The 24,461-nt window shown below is 35.9% G+C and overlaps 1 protein-coding gene across 1 annotated transcript in view; it reads left to right on the forward strand.

Annotated features, from left to right (window-relative positions):
* Window positions 1–23,366, forward strand: part of LOC109070789 (nectin-2-like) — a 57,983-nt gene extending 34,617 nt beyond the window's left edge. The window contains exons 7-10 of the mRNA XM_019087296.2: window positions 20,565–20,691; window positions 20,813–20,870; window positions 22,291–22,362; window positions 22,554–23,366. Coding sequence (XP_018942841.1) covers window positions 20,565–20,691; window positions 20,813–20,870; window positions 22,291–22,362; window positions 22,554–22,739 — 443 coding nt within the window. The 3' untranslated portion in view covers window positions 22,740–23,366. The remainder of the gene's footprint in view (window positions 1–20,564; window positions 20,692–20,812; window positions 20,871–22,290; window positions 22,363–22,553) is intronic.
* Window positions 23,367–24,461: the final 1,095 nt, after the last annotated feature.

Genomic DNA, 24,461 nt, shown 5'->3' on the forward strand with positions numbered 1-24,461 from the left:
CAAGATTCTGGATTACTGAGAAGCTTGTCTGATTAAATATAATCATTATATTAAATATATTCATTAAATTTAATTTAGATTTAATGAATATTGATATATTATGGACTTGGCCAAGATTCTGGATTACTGAGAAGCTTGTCTCATAATATATGTCAGAACAATATACAGACGCTAGACAACTACTCTTTGTTCCTTTTGTTAAATAAAACAGTGTCACATCGCATCCCCTTGTTCACAGTCCTATGAGACAGATGTTAAAGTGGAAAATGATGTCAGGATAAGGAAATGCAGTGTCATTTTTGGCCTGTAACTGAGAATGCATGCCCTGTTGTGGTGGTCTAGGAAAGATTTAGGTTAAAAGGAGTTAATGATATCACATACCAAAAAAATCCCCCTCTAAAAAAAGCGCACACACACAAAACTCTTAACTCCCATTACATTCCTCACATGGTTAATAGCGAGCGACAAGTCTAGTCCGAAGGCTCTGTTTTTATTCCTGTCATGGAGCGGGACGGTTTAGGAAAGATGAAAAAGCGAGCGGTATGAAGGCCAGAGTGAAAAGCGAGGATGTGCTGGTGTGATTTGGCCCTGAAGCCGTGACACTTCCGTCATCTGTAGTGTTTCCGTGAATTGGACATGTGTGAGCAGGCACCCACACTCAGTGGGAGATTGGATTGACCCGTGTTGCCCTGAGCTGTCAGACTGTGAGGATCGTCTGGTAGCCCTTGTCTCCTGTGGGCACCCGGAGGCTACGACATTACACTCAGATAACAGATGAATAGATAGATTAGGCCCGACGGGGGTTCTTCTGGTGGCCTGTCTGACCTTATCAATTGCTTTGATTATGGATGATTGATCAGTTGGTACTGGAGCGTAATTCATGCTCGGTTTGCCTCTCTTCCATGATGGGGTTGTTACCATGGGTAGAAGATGCAGTGACCTTTTACACACACTGACATTCAAGTGAAATGATTGGTTGATGATGCCGCGCATTAAGAGGGGACAGAAAACATAATCAATCAGCAGGAATGATGATGTAGACTCAATCTGACACGTAGCCATAGTAACACAAGTACTCTGTAACCATTATCTGCTCTCGGCTGTTAGATTTCTCTCTTTGTCTTGTTTTTTTCCCATTTATAAGCTCAGAAGTCGTAATTATGATGAGATGTGCATTTAAGATCTGAAATAAGTGGACGCAGTGGCCAATTTCCATGCTTTCTTTTTCACTTGCTGACAAAGACAGGGAGGTTTTGTAGCGTTAGTGAAACAAAATGAGGCAGAAAGGATGCACATTAGGTAGGTAATTGATGCTTTAAGCATATTATACACACATAAATGCACAGCTTATACCCATGATGCATCTGACAAACTGTACCTCACAGCTACCTTTTTGGGGAAAATGCTTCATTTAATTTATCTTCGAAATGATTTCATGCAATAGAAATTTACCAGTATGCATGATGTATATTTTTAGACTTGTATTAATTTGCTTTGACATAAATTAAATTGACTAAATAGTATCATGGTTTCCACAAAAATATTACCAGCACAGCTGTTTTCAATTGAGATAATAAATATTTCTTTCAAATCAGCATACTAGAGTGGTTTCTGAAAGATCATGTGACACTGAAGACTGGAGTAATGACTGCTGAAAATCCAGCTTTGCCATTACAGGCAGGTACAAAACTGCAAAATAAATATAGTCATAAGTACAGTTTCGGTCATAAGTAGAGTTTCATAAGTACAGACAACATGACCAATACCAATTTGCTTCGGCCACTAACCTTAAATTGGCACACCCTAAACTCTTCCAGAAAAACCCACTAGCAATTACAGCATTGTGGCATTCATCTCATAAACACGATCATTCTCACACAACTAGAAGGCAGCAGTAGTCCTGGCCTCCTGCTGACACTGGGGATGTCACAGGAAAAAAGCAGCTGGTATGAGTGATGAGTGGACCTCTGCAGCTACAGCAGAGTGATTGTAGAACACAGACAGGGCAGATGTGAGGGTATATATATATATATATAATCAAAAGGAGAGAAAAAATAAATAAAATTGCATACATACATATATATGCTCATATACTGTAGTGTTTTTTCTCTCACTTTTTGGTGTGTAGAACACTTGGAAATTGTCTTGTAGTCTCTCACTCATTCTGTCCCCTCCCCTGAGAGACGGCCCACCTGCAAAAACAGAGTGTGAGATGAAAGGAAGATGACTGTTTGTGTTCAGTGGATTCTGAACGCACACACACACTTTTCCCTCTTCCAAAAGGCCAGCACACATTGCCACTCTTATATATTGATACACAAAGCACCCCTGCATGGTCTATTCCACACACTGAAAATGCATTATATTGTATATAAAGGAATAATTAATCATTTACTCACCCTGATGTCGTTCCAAACCTTCTTTTAGACAGTAGAACACAAAAAGAAAACAACAAAATCAAGACTATGCTGGTCGCTCTTTTCCATGCAATTACAGTTAATAAGGACAGAAGCTTTTAAGCTTCAAAAAAGGCACCATAAAAGTGTTATGAAAGTGGCCCACAGGTCTAGCGAGCTGGATAATAGTCTTTGAAGGAGTCTTTGAACCAAACCAGTCCAACTTATTATTCTGGGTAGTGTTTCAACAACATAGCTCACTGCTTTACTACCATGGTATAATGCTTTGTTAGAGAAATCAACTAGCTAGTCATGACTGTTTCCAGAAACTGTAGTAATTATGTCCCTCATCCATTGTTCAGACCACATTGCTTCAACAATATAGATCTGCCAATATTGTCATGCAGATGGTGGAGTGATAACTTATACTAATTAGTTGGTTCAAAATCGAATTAATGTTAGATTATTGCTGTAAATAACATGGCATCTGAGCAATACTTTGCTATTTTTGTTCATTGTTTTACTTTATATACATATGTTTGATTTAATCAGAGGTTCCCTCTTACATCATACCCCAGTATAATTTTAGGTTACTAGAGCACATTCACACATGTATACTTTTACGACAAAACTTGTGACCATAGATGTATAACAATAATGTTTTTATGACTTGGGTCTTGGTCTGGGGAAGTCGTGGCCTAGTGGTTAGAGAGTTTGACTCCTAACCCTAAGGTTGTGGGTTCGAGTCTCGGGCCGGCAATACCACGACTGAGGTGCCCTTGAGCAAGGCACCGAACCCCGGGTGCCGCAGGGTGTGTGTTCACTGCTGTGTGTGTGCACTTTGGATGGGTTAAATGCAGAGCACAAATTCTGAGTATGGGTCACCATACTTGGCTGTATTTCACGTCACCTTCACCTTCCTTAAAACGTCTCCTTTTTGGTCCAAAATGAAAGAACAACATAAGTGTTTTTCTTCATCTCCTGTTATCCCTTCCTCTTCTTTTGCTGTTCATATATCACCAATCCCTGTCTTTCTTTTGTTTTGGAGAGGTTGTGTATGATGATGAAGTGATGTGGATGAATGAATGTGGGATGCTTTGAAATAATCCATCTGACAACCCAGTAGAGCACGCTTTTCTCTTCTCTCTTCCCTCGTCTTGGTCATTTCTGCAGCTTCAGTGCTACTCACTTCTGCTTGACTGGCTCAAACACTCCATTCCACAGCATCCACTGTTATCCTTTACGCTAAACAACTAGTCCAGACATACACTCCACTGCTCAATATTGCATCAAAACCATCCACTGCACTAAACACTTCACTGCCCAGTCCAGCATCCAGACATGAGGAGGACTGTGCGTCACAATATCAAAGACATGCTTAGTAATTTTAGTGCAGTTCACATTTATTTTTGTCATTGAACTCTTCAGAATAGTTCATTCATGTGGAATAGCAAAGATTCACTCTTTTCCATACAGTGAAAGATAGTGACCATGTGGGCCCAAAAAATTGTATAAAAAAAAAAAAAATTGAGGTTGGTAAGATATTTTAATGTTTTTGAAAGAGGTCTCTTATGCTTACAGAGACTGTATTTATTTGATACAAATACAGTTAAAACAGTAACATTGTGAAATATTATTGTCATTTTAAATAACATTTTTCTATTTTTAAATATTTATTTATGTAACCTATTCTTGTGATGGCAAAGATGGCAAAATTAACTCTATTAACTGTAACTGCATGGAAAAACATAGTGTGAATATTCTACAATGTGCACAAATATAAACAAATATTATTTTTTAGATATTATATTAGATATTTTATAGATATCAGTCTAATGACATAAGATTTGACTCGATGCAATATGCCTTGAACTACTCTAAGAGACCCAATTGATAAATTTTCCTATCAGCCTGTGCAGTGTTCATATCTCTGCTTCTGTTCCTGGATCCATTTACAAATATATCACGGTTATCCTTGAACTGCATCAGACTGCACTGCATGAAATGAATGGCTATTTTGATCAGAGCAGAATTTCATGATTATATTTTGTCTTAGGAACATAAATAGGTTAATAATATGCAATCGACTAACAATCAACTGTGGTAACTGGTTACATTATGTGTCAGTATTCAATAAGCAGATTAATTACCTTCTAGAGCTATTCTGTACTTACATCAGTGATTTTCGTTCATCAAATCATTTGCATTCACATTAAATTACTGTGCTGTGGTAACTGGTTACATTATCCTCAAAAGGTCACATTTATTAAAAGTCATCTTTTGCTTTTTAAAACATTTGAATTAAACAGGTCCAGCAGGTTTAAACATTAATGCCACCTTTCCGAGAACGCAAAGTATGGTGTTTAAATTGCAGGTTGTTTAATTTAAACAGGCTACTCTTCAACAGCAGTTATTTACAGCTTGTTTCCACCACACACTCTTTTCCGCACCATCAAATAATGGGGCTGCAATGACATGCTGCACACCGCTCTCTGTATCTATTTCACATCACAATACTCAGAAACATCTTGTCACCCTTCAACGCTCACACACCCAGTCAACTGCATGAGCCATATTCATGGATATGATTGTACTGGACGACACTTCAGCCAGTCTGCTTCCCTGCAGAGTCAATTCCACAGCCCTTGTGGTGTGTATGTGGACCACACATCAAATGAAGCACCGATGGCTGATTGTCTGGCTTAATGTTGAATGCATTACAAAAATGTGATGTGCCGGTAATGATGAGATACCCTGCACAGTCTGTGTGATTGGGAGTTTTTATGTGCTCTGTGAATGTGTTAAAAAGATTGTTCACCCCAAAAATTTAGTCTTTTGTCATTTATTCACCATAATGTCATTCCAAGCTTTAACAACTTTTTTTTTTTCAACCTGCATTGAAAATGGACTAAGACCACGGCCTGCTAAGCTCCAAAAAAGGATAAAGAAGCAACATTAAAGGGATAGTTCACCCAAAAATAAAATTTGTTCATCAATTATTTACCATAATGTCTTTCTAAACTTTTGGGACTTTCTTTTTTCTGACCTGCGATTAAAAAAAAAAAAAAAAAATAAAAGGGATAGTTCACCCCCAAGAAAATGATGTAAAAAATTTTAAAACAGGTCCAGGCCAGGTTTTTGTTGTTGTTTTTTTTATAAAGGGATAGTTCACCCCCAAGAAAATGATGTCTTCATTTACTCACCCTCATGTCATTCCAGACTAAGTTTTTTTTGTTGTTTTTTTTTTGTCCATACAGTGAAAAATCAATGGAAAGAAAGAGTGAGGAGGATTGGAAAGACATGAGGGTGTGACAATATTCATATTAGGGTAAACTATCCCTTTAAATAGGCAGGTTGAGCTGGAGGGGAAATTCAGTAACACTTGACCTGTTCCACTGAGTCACAGAGAAAAATAGGAGGGGAACGTGAGGGAGAAAGAGAGAGACACCGAGACGGAGAGAACGAGGGGTCTGTGTGGGGTGAAGGCAGATGAAATGTGAAGGGGAAAGCAGAAAGAAAGAACAACAGCTGGGAAGGCCGGCGGGCAGAGAGATGACCCCCTCTCTTTTTTTCTCTCTCACTCTCCTTCTCTCCTCTCTTGTCCTTCATTGCCTAGCCTTTTGGCTCTTTCTCTCTCTCTCTCTCTCAGATGCCCCTGTCCTCGTCTCATTTCTACAGCTGGAAAGGGCAGAGTTAGACCGCTCTACACACACAAACGCTCGTGCTGCTTTTGTGGAGCGGTGACATGCCAGCAACCCTGCGTGATCGTAAAGCCAAACTGCTGTGCTCTAATGTGTGCTTGTGTGATGGCGGGTACGGTTTTGCACTCGTTGATGGGTAAGGTACATGTAGTGTTAGCCTCAGATGGCACACTCATAGACTGCCCAAAGCACGTTCAGTGACCGTCCAGTCAGATTGCCTGACAACAATGTATGTTCCAGGAAGCTATTATCAGTCCGCCAAATTAACTGTACTGTATTGGTCGATTGTATGTATGTGTATATGTGTGTTTGTATATATACACTATTTTTCAAAAGTTTAGGGTAGGTACGATTTTTTTTTTTAGGATTTTGATAAGTTTCTTATGCTGTATTTTATCTGTAAAAACAGTCATATTGTGAAATATTTTACAATTTAAAATAATCATTTTCTATTTTGTCATATTTTCAAATGTAATTTATTCCTGTGATGTCAAACCTGAATATTCAGGATTCATTTCTCCAGTCATCGGTGTCACATGATCTTTCAGAAATCATTATATTATGCTGATTTGGTGCTCAAGAAACATTTATTATTATTATCAATCTTGAAAATAGTGCTGCTTAATTTTTTTTTTATTTTATTTTTTTTCAGGATCAGCATCTTTGTGATTTTTTTTCTAACACTGTAAACATCTTTACTGTCAGTTTTGATCAGTTAAATGCTTCTAGATAGACACAGACAGATAGACAGACAGATAGACAGACAGATAGATAGATGGATGGATGGATGGATGGATGGATAGATACTCATGTTTACATTACCTTTGTCAATAAAAAGCAAATAATTTAATAAATACAATAAATAAATTAAAATAAATTAGTGCATTATTTATTCATTTATTTAAATATACTAATTTAATGACCACTGATAATTTTCGGCAGATCTGTATGTTAGCAAGAGACAGTTTTGGATGTGTATGACTGGACAGTGCTTGCTCTATCTAACTGTGGTCATGGCCAGAGATTTTCAGACCGAGATCCCCCAGAATGCCCTGCAGCCCAAACAGAGCAGGGTGCTCTGCGACATGCAGTATTTCAGAAATAACTCCTCATCAGGCTTGACAGCCACTCTCTTACTTATTTATTCAGCAGGACTTTTAGAGCTTCAAACAAACACACACACTCACAACCCAAGCCGAGCTAAATTGCACAAGCGTCAATCTGGATCAGCGGGCCGCCCAGAAACAGTCATGCACACGACTTCTCGCAGTTCAGTCTTCTGTCAACGTTTTGCAGATGCACTGGACGCTGGATAAATATCTTGTTTCCTGTTGTTCCCATTTTTATAGGGCACATCTAGCCATAGCTTCCAGACCATTTGAGCTGCTAACCCATTTCTTCATGGATATTAAAAGATAAGGCTTGTGTGTGCTGTAGGCGGCCTAAAAATCTGACCTTTTCAGTCAAAGCTTGAGCCTCAGGACAGGAAATACCGGATTGTATGGTTTGCTTTGTATAAACTGGCTGGGGTGGGTATTCACTTGTATGGGGATTTTAGTTTCGGTAGCCAGACATTCCTACCATTTGTTATGAGAAATTTAACACCTTTCTTTCTATTCTCTGTCAGATACAGAAAAAGATACGATTCATTCACAGATAATACATCTTTGTCTTTGAGATCAGACATAAAGAGAATGTATCACATAATGATTCATCATTTGGTCGTCTTTCAACCACTGTGGTCCAGATGGTTATCAGAGCTCACCTGTAGCACCTCGTTCCTACCTCTGGCTACCACTTTTGCAAAAAGTCACATGAACACGTAGTTCGCAGCAGGTGTGGCGAAACTATTATGGCTTTATAAAAGATGGCCTGTTTCCTCATTCTTCTCAAATTATTTTTGTGCCGAGGCACAGAACAGTGTAGCTGTTTGTAGGCCAGTCTGAGAAACATTAGTCATTAGGCCCATAGCTGCTATGGACCTGACATTTCCAAAAATGACTACCGCCAGCCAGTCTCTGACCTAATGCTGTTTAACCTTAAATAAACATATAGGCTATCTGTCATGTCATGTCATGTCGACTCAGTGTTGTGAATGCCTTCATGGCCTACATAATCAGCTATGACAACTCTGACAGCATTTTCTGACAAGAGCTGGGGGAGAACATACTTTGGCGTGTTCGCCAAAACACATCTTAGTGTTCGAATCTCTTTCATTGCTGTCATGTTCATAAAAGATGCATTTTTAGCTAGACAAGAAATGTGTTTCTTTGATCTTGTGATATTTTAGATATCATTTAGCATTCTTAAAATGGCCATCATTACAATGATTCTTTTTTTTTTCAACAAAAAAAAAATTCACCCACAATACCTGTTATTTTTAGTTTTACAGAAGTGAACCATTATATATTATAATGATATTATATCTAAATAGTATCTAGTTTTATATATACTAAAGTGAGCACATTTCCTGTGGTACCAATAAATCTGTTCTCATCAGTGTTGATGACTCAGACACTAGCCCAGATATTTAACCAGCCTGTTGTTGCACACACTTTCAAATATCGCAAAACAGCAGCTCTGTTCACATGCTTCTGATTTGTCTCGGTATATTAGATAAAGGGAGAGTTTGAGGGAGGGAAATGAACTCTTCGTGAACTGGATGGACACATTGATTCAGTGTTTGAGTGTCAGTACACTCGTGACAGACTTCACTCATATGCATCTCATTGCTGTTTCTACTTACCACTGCGTATTGATCCTCTGTCACCCGAGAGACGGTTGCCATGACACTACACTGGCAGACCCACCCTGCGTCTCCATAGCAGCTGTGACAGAAGGGTACAGTGGGGTGTGATGGTCAGATGCAGAGCTGATGCTGCTTGTGAAAACGTGCATGTATGTGCATGCATACAGAGAGCCTGCAATATACATGGTGGGACTAATATAACATTGGTATTAATGGTCTTTTTTTATGGAGAGCAGATTTTTATGACACTTGATTTTGTTTTTAGTTTTTGAGGTTGAGGTGGTATTTGTTTCGGAGAGAGAGAGCGAATGTTAAAAACAGGACGGTATTAAAAGCCACTGATGAAATCCATAGTAAATTTGGCCCTTGCAATGAAGACATCAGATGAATCAGGTCGAATGATTGCTTAATTAAGTTCATCTAAATTGATGTGCTGCATTCAGAGCAAGCTGGGAGCGGGAGAGCGCTGAGTTTAACTCTTGCTCGGCTAACTAGCCAGAGTCATATCATTCAGAAACACATTTAGAAACAGTTTAGCAGGCACAAAAGACAAGACTCGTGCATTGTATGTGAAAATAAATTGCAGAAAATCAGCATCATCCATTTCTTCTGTAGAACCGGACTGGATTGACAGTGCAAGAACAATATGGTACAACAAAACAAGCAGAATACATTCTGCGTGATACAATGACCACAGTGTGTAAAGATTACAGTGAAATGGCATGGGACTCTAAAGGACACATTTGACTGACAATTTACAGGTTGCACAAATAGACTACATAGCAGACATATGTAGGTTTCCATGAGAAAGAAAGAAAGAAATAAATAAAAAAAAAAAAAAAAAAAAAAGAAAAAAAAAAATAAAAAAAAAAAGAAAGAAAGAAAGAAAGAAAGAAAGAAAGAAAGAAAGAAAGAAAGAAAGAAAGAAAGAAAGAAAAAGAAAGTCAAACTAATTGGATTGTTTTGTTTTTAAAAAACACTTTTTTAAAGGTTTACATATGAAATATGTGATTAATTAAATAAAAATAAAATTTTCTTTACACCTTGAAAACATTTGAGAGTACACATCTTAATCAGTTTTTTTTTCTAATAATTTGAAACATTTGTACACTTTTTTCAAATTATTTTTATTATTATTTAAAAAAGTTGACATTTCCTTGCACCTTGAATACATTTAAGTATACATCTTAATCAATAATGGCTTCAAATAATAAAAAAAAAAACTACTATTTGCAAGAAAGTTATTATTACTGTTCATTTTTAATGAAACAAAAATAATTAAATTTTCCTTGCATCTTAAATTTGAATGCATACAATTGAAAGTACACTTAATTTTTTTTTTTTTTAAATGGTTTTACATTTACTTATGATTTTTCTTTTACAGTTATCATGAATTCTTAATTCATGAATATCACTATGTTTGGGCAGTCACACCACATGACATTTTACAACCTGAACCTTGTCATTACCAGATCAAATTATTTGATTTTTTTTTTTTTTTGGTTGCACTGCATGGCTTTGAGTTGGTGAGCAAAGGTTTTCAAATATTAATAAACAACAAAGCAGTTTAATTTTTTTTAAAAAAGTTAAAAATTCAAAATAAATGTAAACAAAAAAATTTAAAAATATACATATTTAACTATAAAAAAAAATTACTGAAGTCATTATATGTATTGCATTTAAAATGTATTTCTGAATAAATTCATAGATAAAAATGAGCATCAAGTCATTGACCCAAATAATAACACAAGCAAAAAATACATTCTGTGCACACAAAGATTCATTCTACATCCTTTGCATAATACATGTGTAGAAAGAATGGACTGTGGGTTTGTTGTGGCTCTTCAAACACAGGCAGACTCTAGTCTTGGCTTGTGTCTAACAGGCTTTCAATAGTCTGCTGTCCTGCTCTGCCTTGTTGCTCTGATTAGTGATGATGACGACAGTCATGTAAGCTGCAAATATAAGCTGCGCGGTTTCTCACTGTCTCAAACACACATATTATTACAGCAGTGTGTTTACTGGGGCCGGCCAAATAGCTAGAAGAGCAATAATTTCAAATAATGAATGAGAGAGAAAGAGCATAGCATTAATCAATGCAGTATAGACTTTACATACAAAAAAATGACACCCACCCGCCCCGCAGCATCCATGGCAGAAAAGGACAACATGGACGTCTGCAATGATCATGTCCTCCTTTCTCTCTCTCTCTCTCTCTCTCTCTCTCTCTTCCCTTACTTTCTTTCTTTCTCTCTCCCAGCTCATTGTTATTTTTATAGCAGATAATGGAGTGGGTGTTGAGGCACAGGACAAAGCCGCAGGTTCCCTTGTTAGGTTGCAATAACTCAAGTCACATTAAAGACTTTTTATCGGGTGTGTAATTAAAGGTTTTGGGATGTTCATATACGGATTCTGGAAAACAGCACATGGACTTTGGTTTGGACTGAAAGATGCTATTTGTCTGTACAATGCTGGTAGGATCTCAGATATTCAGGGATGTGTGGGATGTGTGGTTGTTGGCTTTGGGATGCTTTGAATATCTGGGTTGTGTAGGGGTGTGTTCGCTCCGGTTAAAGCCACTGTGTTGGGATGAGCTTGGAATGTGACTGCAGACTGTGGCAGGAAAACACAGCAATTACGACTGTAGCAAGCACGAATGCTCACTAATGAAGCTGAATAACTCCTAGCTAACAAACAGGTAAACAAATACACACACATCAGTGAACACACAAGCTCACCGAGCGATCGAGACCCTGAGGCTGTATGCGGCAGTGTAATTGGGGTAATGGCCTGGTAATCAGGAACTGGTTGGTTCAGTCATGAGGCTGTTTATGGCCATGGGCAGGCGCCTTAAACCACGGCGCTCTAATACATCTGCATCTCTAAACTTGAGCGATCGCAGCACTATTGCCCAGCAGCGACTGCTAAATGCTAATACATGGAAATCTTAATGAGTGTGCTTGGATAAATGAATTCCTGTGTGTGTGTGCGAATGTGTGTAATATAGATACAGCTGTAGAGGTTAAAAAGGTTAAAACACTGTCTGCCCTCAGCAGTAACACTTTAACTTTGGGAACTAGAAACTCTTTGTGGGAAACTGTCATTCTATCACTGTTGTTCACGTTTTTATTCAGTCACACTACTTTAAACTTAAACCGCAGGTTCCTGTAGAGCTTTAGCATGTATACAAACCGAAAATATGAGATTTAAAGTCGATTTTATAAATAAAGAGAAAGTTTAGGATTTTGAAAAATGTAAAACAAACAAACAAACAAACAAACAAAAAACATTATGATGTAAAATAAATGAAATGAGTAAGACACCTTTACGATCCTGCACTATTTCAAGGTCACTAATCAAATATGTAAATTTGTGATTTTTTTATTCAAGACAATATAATATTAGTATTAGTATAATTAAAAATTTAGATATATCCATTTATATCCATTTAAATTTCACATTATATATATATATATATATATATATATATATATATATATATATATATATATATATATATATATATATATATATATTATTTATTTATTTTAAACACTTATTATTTCATATTTATTATAAAATTATTTAAAAAATATTATTACAATTATAATTAATTTTCACACATTTAAAGCATTTTTTTTTAAATCAAATGTTAAGCCTTCTTTTGTTCTTCACCAAAAAAAATTGGATAATTAGTGAAAGAAGAATATATGTACATGATTAGTGAAGTGCTGAAGTGCTGATCCAATAAGTCACAAAGTGACAGCTCACTTAACTGGCCCCAAACTCTCTCAAGCTGGCCCCAGGCCATCTTTATTGTTAAGCTTTGACTTAATATAATTTGTAACAAGAAAATTGAATTAATATAAATAAGAAGCATTTTCACTTTAGAGCTCTCAGACTTTTGGACCCTGCTAAAGAGATATAGTAAAATTAATTGTGTTCTCATAATGGACAAAACCAAAATGACTGATGAGCCTCACTTGTTGTCCAAAAATAGACAATTTAGAGGCTCAAGCCAGTAGGAAAGCATTTGGATGGGAAGAAAAATACTGAGATATAGTGAGACATAATTAAGCTTTGTATACCTGCAGAAATGACCAGAGGGATGATGAAGATCCTTCTCCCAAAAGTCTTAATGATTGAGAGAAACCAGAAGGGAAAGTGTGGTGGTTGCTCTTTCGTGCTTGATGAGCTCCGTATGTCTGACTGTGGGTGTTTATGGGACAGAGACATCACAAGTTGAAATATAATCCTGATGACTGAAAGAATGTTGGGGAAAGCAGAACGTGTGGTGTTTCCTCAGCACTTAATTAGCAGCATATATGTGATTGTGTGCGTTTAGGGGAAATGGATAAAGTCTATGTGAGATCACAAGTTTAAAAATAATTCTGATGAATGTAAGGGCACTGGTGAGAGTCATTTCTAACACTTGACAGCAATGTGTGTGTGTTTACTTAGCTATTCTTTAGGGACAAATTTTTCCTCAGAAGTGAACTAAAACATCTTCTTGAGGACGTCTGTGGTAGTCCTCAATTGCAAAAATTATTCATACATAAAATAATATTAAGTCCACATGAAATCAGGAGAGACCCTATTTACTTACCCTATTAAATTACAAATTATTTTATGTTGAATATCATGTTTCACTCATAAGCATGTCACATTACAGCATGATTTGCAAATGTTATATAGACCTAAGTGTACTGTAGACATCAATTTGAATTTTATATGAATGAAAACGAGATTGTGAGATAGACTGTATAAAGGTCCTACATCATGTAATTTTCACATTTCACAAATTTCTAAACTGTTGGAGTTTTTATCTACTGAAAGTGTTTTTGAAATATGTTTAGTCAGCTTGTTGGCTTGTTATGGCTTGTTATAAAACTATCCAGTATGTCTCAGCTCTCACGCCTGTCAAAAATTACATATGGGGCTAAATATGACTAAAATACAACAATCCATTAAAATTGAGTAACTTATATTTTAGACAGAATATTGCGGGTTACTTTGTCTGTTTTTGCTCCAATGATAATAGTTCCATATAAAGGCCTATGCGTCTTTAAGCAACATACATTAATGATGTTCTGAATCAGTTGACTGAATGATTCAATGACTCACTCAAAGAATCACATTATTCATTCCTGAATGAATCTGTTGCATATTAGCATATTACTTTTACTACTTTTACCATATATTTAGTGTTGCTGAATGAAACAATTCATCCATGCATTCTCTCAACTGTTAGGGGTCGTGTGGTTTTTGAATCGTTTGACTAAATGATTCAATGTCTCACACATAAAGAGAGTTACTTGTCGCCACCTATAAGCGTGCAGAAACATTCCTCAAAAAATCTCCACCACTAAGCAAACAAATTAGAGGACTAGAACGAACTTTTGTATTATGTTTATTTATAAACAATGTAAGTTTATAATACAATATGTCCTTATGTTAACCAAGTAAACATGCTTGTGTGCTTGACCACAAAAGAGTGAATGACTGGATGTAGCTTCTGGGAAAATCAGTATTTGTCAGAAACAGAGTCGGAAATATTGAAAATTCGCATGAGTGATGTCAGGAGCTGTGGGTGTTGAGGGAGCAGTGACCTTGGAGATGGGGATTTGGCCTCCTCCTGTGGCTACTGTCTACTGCCTTAATGCGCAGTGGCAGAAACCTCACTGCCTCCCCGGAGAGATGCACACATACTCATGCACACACAGAGACTCAGTGCCGCTGACATTAGTTTAATCCTCAGACAGTTTAAATGCATGGCATGAGCTGAGTCTAGGCCTCAACTGTGATTAGTGCTGGGCAGAGTGTGATGAATGAGACTGCTGGAGATACATACACACGCACACACTCGTGCCGCATTGTTATCATGAAGAGTGATGGGGTGAGTCAAACTGCATGGCATATATGCGGCATATTACAGTGCTCGACGCAGCTCAACTGAAATGAATGGTGACCACTTGTGAACCGCATGTCCATTCAAAGTCAGAGGTAGAGACTGCACAAGATAAACCCATTGGCAGGATGATAACCAGAAATACACATGCCAGCCTGTAAAAGTTTGAGAATAAAAAATGTACTGTAGGTAGAAAAAAGTTACCTGTCAAGATGTTCTGCAACTATAGATATAGCATATTTTCTGTGACAAGACTAGCTCACTAAGATCTCATCATAACCTTACAATTATGCAAATATGTCACCTTGAGACCCAAATATTAAGGTGACATCGATCCAATGTTCAGTTTTCATCCAAACCATAATCTTGGTTGAGATTGACATTTCAATGTTTAAAGTATGTTGGATCAGCAATTTGACATTTTTATGCAATTACAGCACACATGGGTGAAGACTGTGACATTGAACTAACATTAATTTGTATTTGACAACCACAAGGTCATGCAAGTATCCATGCAGAACGCTAGTGGCTGTTCCCCATTCAGTGAGCTTAAAAGAAATTGTCATTGAAAACACTTAAACTCAGTTATTCTGGGAAAATTTGTCACGTGAATACTATGTGGTTTAAATGGAAACAAATGAGATTTTTTTACATGTTCATGCAGAGGCCAGTCTCAGCAAACCTGCCTGGAAGTTACTACAGTTCCTGAAGACCTTAATTAGACCCTTCGTTTGTGATTAATTTGGACTGGAGATAAATTCAGCTGGAAAGTGCCTCGAAGACTATACACCCCTGCCACAATGCTTCCATTTACAATTGTTAATTATAGAATCTGTAAGAGTTATTGAAGCTTTAGTAATTTTAGGGGGTGTTTACACAACTAAAAATGTTAAATTTAAAACTTTTTATGCATTTCGTCCAGTCATTTACACAACAACAGCGTGAGCATGTGAACCTTTGAAAATGTGTTTCAAAGTGCATGTTTTTGAAAACGATAGACTGTTATCGTCTCTATGTAAACTACATGCATGCATATTACATGTTCAGTCTTTTTGGTACATCGTTGTCATGTAAGCATACCCTTTTATAGATTAAATAAACAGACTTCAACAATACTACATCCATAGTTCTAATTTTGTTCAGCAAATTGAAAAAAGTAATCATAATGTTTTTAACATTTTAACATTCCTGTATCTGACTGTGCTACAGTTGACTTGACTTGTTAAGTAACATCATTCATTTATTGACGTAGCATTTAAATGTATCTGAATCGTTAATGTTGTTTCAACACTAAAGGGATAGTTCACCCCAAAAAATATAATTCTGTCATCATTTACTCACCCTCAAAGTTGTACCAAACCTGAAAGAGTTCCTACATCTTGCTTTTTTAGTTGTTAATTTGTTTTTCTTCAAGTCATGTTTTATCCCGCCTAGGGCACAAAGTGAATCAGGGCCACCATTGGAGCCACTTCAAAAAAACAACACATTCACTCTCATTTGTTCACCTCCAGGTGTTTTTGGGGGCTTTACATGAGCTTCAGAAGTTGGATTCATCATGAGTGCAGGGTTATGTCAGAATGTGTGTTTGAACATTAGCGTTTCCAGTGTCAGATGTGTCATCATCTCTCTTTGATCTGTCTCTCTCTTATTGTAATTCACCGGGATGCAATGTCTCATGGGAAATGTTCTCCGATGTCAAATTCCACTAAGTCAGAATAGATGCTGATAATCTAACTCCATTAAGTCTGGGTCTGGAGGCTTGGCTTCCTTTCTGCACACACACACACACATTCGGTTTATTTGCAACCTTACGTTGACGCAGAATCATGTCTACAGCCATAATCTCCCTAATTGCGTATGTCTTTTCACATTGACACATCCATAATTCACCTTAAATTGTTTATTCGACAAATTAATCCCATCAACCTGCCACTTTAGACACACCGTGTGAAATAGGATTGTCTCGGCAGAGATGAGTCATGTGACGCGATGCTAATCACCGTAACTGAATTACTGCTTACTGCAGTTTATTGAGCCCAAGAGATTTCAAAATGCTTTTAGTTTCAGTTACTCTGAACTATGAGCCAAGGCCACAGGAAAGATAAACATCTCTAATCTGGTTTTGACAAACAGTAGAGGAAAATTTTGTTTGGTGTAACTAAATTAATTTCAAAGAGCACATTAGACGGATGTTTGGAAACCAGGGCAATTTAAATTCAATTAAATCAATAAATATAAATAAAAAATGAAACCATATAAAAAATATAAATGTAATACTATAAATTAATTTATGTTATGTTCGGTTTGGTTTTGTTTTCTATGAAAGACAAATAGATTTGCATTGAAATTAGTACATGGTCACAGAATTTCCATGTTTGGTGAACTATCCTTTTAACGTGACATAACCAGTTTGGTCACTGTAACACTGTGAAGTTAATGCACTGCAATATCTGTGTCTACACATTTATGTGGCAGTAAACAGCCTCACATGGATGTTCTGTCTGAGACCAGCTGCAAACTGGAGTTTATAAACGGAGATGTCACATTGAAGATTGATTGAGCTTTTCCAATGCTTTCTTGCGCCATTGCTCCACACACACACACACACACACACACACACACACACACACACACACACACACACACACACACACACACACACACACACACACACTCACACACTCATATTCTTCCCTCATTCTGCCTCTGTCTGCAGTGACCTTCACTTCCTCTACACCTCATATTCTCTCTCCATCTCTTTCTGTGTTTGTGGTATACCGCCAAAGGCTCTTTCTCCAATGAATCAGCTGTCTCCCTGATTGTGTTTTCAGATTTGAGTGGCGTTTTGCTCATTCTGTTTGTGTGGTGGGATAATTCTGTCATCCATGCTCAAGTATGTGCTGTTTTTATGAGTTGTGTGTAATGCTATATTTATGTGAGCGTGACATGTAAGAGATAATGTACAGTCAGTTGGTCATTATCATTATTATTACACAAAACTAATAAAAACACAGATGTGGAAATTTTGAAATTATGTATGTAATTCTTCAAACCACCAAACCTTTTTTTTTTATTTCAGTGTGTACTCATAGTAACCATTTTTATTAAGTCTTTATTTAGTGATATGAACAAACAGAGACTGGAGTAAAAGTTTGGTCACATTAAATAAGTTTAAGTGAATTTTTCACTGGCAAAAAGGTACATTGTCTATCGTCAGTACTGTAGCAATTCATGAAACACAGCTCACACAGAAGTCACTTTTAAACCAAGCCGCTTTCTGTTGGTCAGTGTTTGGTGAATCTGTGTGACTGAACCCGATGCAAAATCTTTTGCCCTCACAAGAAATTCCTACCCTGCGTCCCAATGATCATACTATCTATCCTAGATAATATGTGATATTAGAATAACAGAGCGGTCAACTCTATGACATGATGGTTTGTCCCAAAGCTTGCCTACTTTTCTACTACACACTCAAAAGTGTGTACTTTTTCTTCACCAAAAAAGTAAATACTTTAAAGGTGTAGTATATAGCAGCACCCATGTGTGGATATTGAAATTATTCCACAAAAAATTGCCAAAAAATCTTAAATGTAACCTTCATTAGACAGATAGAGTCAGTATGTTGCCATGGACAACGGTAAAATATCCAGTTTAGCATCATTCTGCGATAATATTTGATGCTTAACATTGTGATTGAGCAGAATCGCGTATCCTGAGAGTAGTGTAATAAAATGATATGCGTTACTGCTCGGATGTGTTATCTGACTTCAGCTGAACCGAGTGAGAGAGAAGAGGAAAGAGTGCTTCAGGACATGAACAAGAGATTGACAGCGCGAGACTAAAGGAGGGAAAGAACGACATATGATTGACAAGGCAGATATTCAGAGAGACATGACGTGCACACATTCCTTCATCCAAACTATTGTCTTTCTTTTAAATCCCCCCCTTAACAAAAGCATATCTTCTGTCCTTTAAAACGCTTTGTCTGGCTGGCCAGCATTCTCTCTTTCTTTTTCCTTCTTCTTCATCCTGACATCCCCATGTTGATGACTTGTGGAAAATCGCGGCCGCAGGCCAGACGTTATCCTGTCTGTCAGTATAACACCTGCAACGTAATGTGAGTGATCCAAGAGAGCAGCTATATTTTCACAGTAAACGCTGCACTTTCATGGTGGTGACATCAGCGAGTCTGTGTCTAGAATACATTGACCAGCAGGAAGTTAATGAGTGTTTTATACAGTTGGAGCACCATCTAGTGTAACATCAGGTTATTCCACTACAATACATCGATACACATTTACAATATTTTTTTAGCTTAGCACATGCTTTTATTCAGTTACCCAGATTATTTAGCTTTGAAAAAAAATATATATATATTTTTATAACTTATTATAATTTATTATAATTTATTTATGTGATGCAAAGCTGAATTTCCATCAGCCATTACTCCGGTATTAAGTGTCACATGATCCTTAAGAAATCATTTTAATATGCTGATTTATTATTAGAATTATCAACAGTTGTGCTGCCAAATATTTTTTTGGAAACTGCGATACTTTTTTCAGGATTCTTTGATGAATAAAAAGTTAAAAAGAACAGCATTTATTCAAAATATAAATCTTTTCTAACAATATAAATCTTTGCAATCACTTCTTAACAACTGAACACATCCTTGCTGAATAAAAGGTTTCATTTCTTTCAAAAAAAGAAAGAATAAAAATTTACTGACCCCAAACTTTTGAATTGTAGTGTATTTCTATTTTAAATAAATGCTCTTCTTTTAAACTTTTTATTCATCAAAGAATCCTAATATACTATATATATATATATATATATATATATATATATATATATATATATATATATATATATATATATATATATATATATATATATATATATATATATATATTTATATTAAGCAACACAACAGTTTCCAGCACTGATAATAAATCAGCATATTAGAATGATTTCTGAAGGATCATGTAATTGAAGACTGGGGTAATGATGATGAAAACTCAGCTTTGCATCACAGGAATAAATTAGATTTTAATGTATATTAAAGTAGGGAAACATTATTTTACATCATAATAATATTACACAATATTACATTTTCCCCCCTGTATTTTTGATCAAATAAATGCAGCCTTGATGAGCATAAGCAACTCCTGTAAAAAAATCATTAAAAATCATTCTGATCCCAAACTTTTGACCGGTAGTGTATATATATATATGATATATAATTATTTCCTGGAACACATTAGACATTATTATTATTGTCCTGTTATTAATATTTCATTATGGACTCTCCAGTATGAAATACTACTCACTGCTAACTGAGTCCAAACATATAATGTACAAGGCATCCAAAAAAAAAAAAAAAAAAAAAAAAAAAACACCATTGAACCCTATGATTTGTATAGAAATAAATGCACATAATAATTATATTCATAAATGACATCTCATGTCATCAGAGATTAATGCAGCATTTTTATGGCTTTTAGAAGATGTCAACAGTACAGATATGCCATACAAGACAGATGAGCATGACTCTATGTGTGTGGAATCTGGGATTTATTTATCCAAACTAAGGAAGCAGGATCTGCTGTAAGATAATAGCACAGCAATATTTAGGTGGTGCTTTATAAACAACCTGAACTTATAGATATGGTGCTGTATGGTGTATGGGTGGTTTATGTGTTTATAAACTTATGCTTACTAGGTTGATTAAATGGTTTTGTTTCAGAAGATCAAGGAAGATTCAGTTATACGACCCATAGTCATGAAAGTCTCTTTGTCTTTCCCTTTAGAATTTCCTCAGCCAATGAAGGGTGCCGCTATTGGAGGTATTATTGGTGGTATTCTTTGTGTGATCATCCTGGTAGCCTTAATTGCAACTATATTGATGGTCCGCAAATGCAAGAGGAAAAACAAAGAGTAAGTACTGCCATCTCTGTAATATTCTGTCTTTAACTGGTACCCTGGTTTAAAAAAAAGAGGGGTTACTTATGAACTTTTTCCCACTTTACTGATTGTTTGTTTATGTCTGTTCTTACAGCGGTCCACCCACTCACAAACCTCCTCCTCCCATGAAGACATATTCCTATTCAGAGAGAGTGAGTAGAGCTGAGCAATTCATACTTTAGTTTACACTTTGAGAAAATCCAGCTGAATTAAGAGTGAACAAATGGATATCAGTCAATCCTTTGAAATTATAAAAAAAAGAAAAGAAAAGAAAGAAAGAAAATGTATATATGTAGCTTTATGTAAATATTTTCAAGTAGTGGGGTCCAAAAGTCTGAGTCACAAAACAAAGTTTAATTTAAGCCTTGCATGATGATGAATAGAAAGTTTAAACATTTTGAATATTTTAAAAGACATTATGACAAAACGAATGAGAAATATTCTGCACTATTTATCAGTGACTAATCAAAGGAGTATATTTGTCACACTGATTAAGTGTCTCCTTGTGCAGACGGTCACATGTTCTTGCTTCCTTTAAAGCTCATGGTGTTCTCTGGATCATCTTAAATCAAGAGGAACATGAACATCAGATTTGATACAAACTTGTGGAGTTCATGCAGCTTGAGTGCTGCCCTCATTAAAGCAAAAGGGGATGTGATGCAAATTCTTTAATGGAGAGTGAAATGTTTGCTTTAAAAATGTGTAGTGAAAATGCTTTTAAGGAAGATGGAAATTTCTATGATTCTTTTATTATTTTTGCTCGGTTCCAATTTTATGTAAGTAGAAGTTATATGCTCATGTTAAAATCTGAATGCAGTGTTGTTATTATTAATTAAAACTTAAAATAATGCTAAAATAAATACCTGATGAGAAACTTAAATGGAAATTAGTAATGTTGCCTTGCCACTAACTGAAATAAACAAGTTATAAGTACAAAAATTACGGAAACTAAAACTGAAATAAATATGAATTAAAGTTGTATTGTATTGTACTGTATTGTAAAACTAAATAGATTTTTTAAAAAAAAAAAAAAAAAAACTAATAAAAATGACAAAAGCACAATACAAAATCACTAAAACTTCAGCTAAAATGAAAATGAAAACTGAAAAAAAAAATAAAATAAAATCGGAACAAACACTATAGAATATAAATAAAAACAAAATACTCATTTCAAATGTGCTCATTCATTTAGTAATTATATATGCTTTAGTTTTTGGATGGGATGCTGTTCCCAGATGACAGAAAGCTGACAGAAAGTCACCCAAACAACTAGGTTACACACTGTATTACTATATATTTTTGATGAAAATTTTTACTAGAGGGGCAATCCAAAAAAAAAAAAAAAATATATATATATATATATATATATATATATATATATATATATGTTAATAAGTTAATATTTTCACTCAGATATACTGATAATAGCCTACAGTTTATAATGAACAATTTTTGTATTATATTTTGTATTTCAGTGTTTGTTTACCCCTTGAAAACTTTTCTTAAGATGAGCAGTTTTATTAGTAAACTTTATAAAGCTCAACAATTCATCCTTTTCTTTTCCTTTTGTAGCCGAGCATCGATAAACCTGTGTCTGATTCTCAGCTCATGCACCATGAGACAGAGAAAGAGGACCCGATGAAAGTAAGAGGCCATTTCTCTCACTCTCTCTATTCCTCTAATCCTTTGTGACATTTAAGATGGTAAATCATGCATATTTGATGGAATGTTCATTTCCATGCATTATTCATGCCTATTACTCACAGATTATAATCATCTCTTTAATAGAAACGTGCTTTGACTCTATCACAACACTATAATGTCTTCTCTGTCAGGATCTCTCAGCATACCATGATGACAAGGATCATTATGAGCCTTCACGTTTCTCCTGGGAGGACAAACAGTCTCCTTACCAGGATGACAGAGACGAAGACAGAACGATGGGAGAGGAAGACGGCTATTACATCACTTCCTCAGCCAGCAGAGGGAGCAGCTTCATGTCACCAGCTGTGATAGTGTAGGGATCAAACCGAGCTGTAGATTTTTATACTATAACCTAAACACTATTGTACTGTTTTATATTGAATATGAAATATGGGTCTGATTGCAAAGGCTTTGCTTTACCTAAACACTGTGAAGGACCTGTTCTACAGCGCCCATTTAATAATGACCTTAGTTATAAAAGCATACACACGCTTATTAATCTTTCTGTATCTGATTAAGGATTATATTTTGTAATTTAACGTAGCGGCAGCCCTAAGGACATAATGAGCCAATGGCATACATTATTAAAGCATTGTTTTTGTCATTATTATTACTGATGTAATCCATAGCTGCAGTGTAAAATTTCCTTCTTTTTGTTCTTAAACTCTTTTTTTATGTAAGATTTACTTACAAGATTTAATTTCATATTGAATTCTTCTTTTAGTAAATTGCACTGGATTGCACAAGATCATCTGAACCCTCTTAACTTTTATTTTTATATAATAACATTGATTGTTTTTTTTCTTTTAGAGAATAATCTTTGTGACTTATTTTTCAGTGTACTTCCATGATTGTTTAGGCTCAGTAAAAAGGGTGAATTGGTGTCTGGTTATCGTATGTACTGTATGTATCAGTGTATTATATTGTAAACATTCATGAATTGATGATTGTCTTTGATGACTGTCGTTTTTACATTATGCGTACAATGGAACCAAGAAAATCTGAAGTTCACAAGCTCTGAAATATATGTGTGAATACATACACACACACACACACACACACACACACACACACACACACACACACACACACACACACACACACACACACACACACACATTCAAGAGTCATTACATTATTACAGTAATTCCTATCCAGATTCATATACAAATCTAAAGAAAAAATTATTGCAGTTATAGTACAACATTTTTTAAGAATTACAATTCAATATTTTTATGCTAATAATTTGGTAGTAATTTAATAAACATGGAAATCATTCAATTACACATTTTGGGGCCTTTACTACAACATTTACCAGTAGATACTCAGTTACAGCCAGGATAAATACAACCTCACTTTATGGTCCAGAAGTAGCTAAAACAGACACAACAACGACAAGATTTTTTATTTATTTTTTTAACAACAAGAATATACTCGCTGTATAATGCACAAGAACAACAATATATTGGTTGTATAGTCAGTCCTCAGACGCTGTGACGGCGGCGTGTTAAAATCACACCACAGGAGGGCGCGCGTCACCTGTAGTCTGCAGGCAGGAGTTTAGTGCTGAGCACGGATTACAGTTGCTTGCTAGCAGGTTCCATGTACTTTTTACTACAACCAGAACTGTTGTCAGATTGTGCGCTAAATGAAGAATGAGGATCCTGCGGCCCGTTAACAATCTTTCCTACTGTCTAAACTCGTGCGATAAGTACAGACATTTAGTACTTAATCAAGCAGCAATTGTCTTTGCTTAAAATGGGCAAAATCGCATAGTAACAAAAATAAAAGCATGACACGTGATTTACAGACAGTTACTGATGAACTGCAAGTGTAACAGAATTTGTGGAGGATTGATTATTAGCATAATTATAGTCAACGTGGTCAACTGTACTGAAGTGCTGAAATACTTAGCTACTGTATGCTGAGTCAAGCTTTTCCATCAGTTCCTTCAGCACTGTTTGTCTGTTAATACACTGAAGACTCCCCGGGGGTCTCACACCCTCACACCCTATTCCCTCATCCACAAACACCCTAAG

Source organism: Cyprinus carpio, chromosome A16 (genome assembly GCF_018340385.1).
Source record: "Cyprinus carpio isolate SPL01 chromosome A16, ASM1834038v1, whole genome shotgun sequence".
Taxonomy (NCBI): domain Eukaryota; kingdom Metazoa; phylum Chordata; class Actinopteri; order Cypriniformes; family Cyprinidae; genus Cyprinus; species Cyprinus carpio.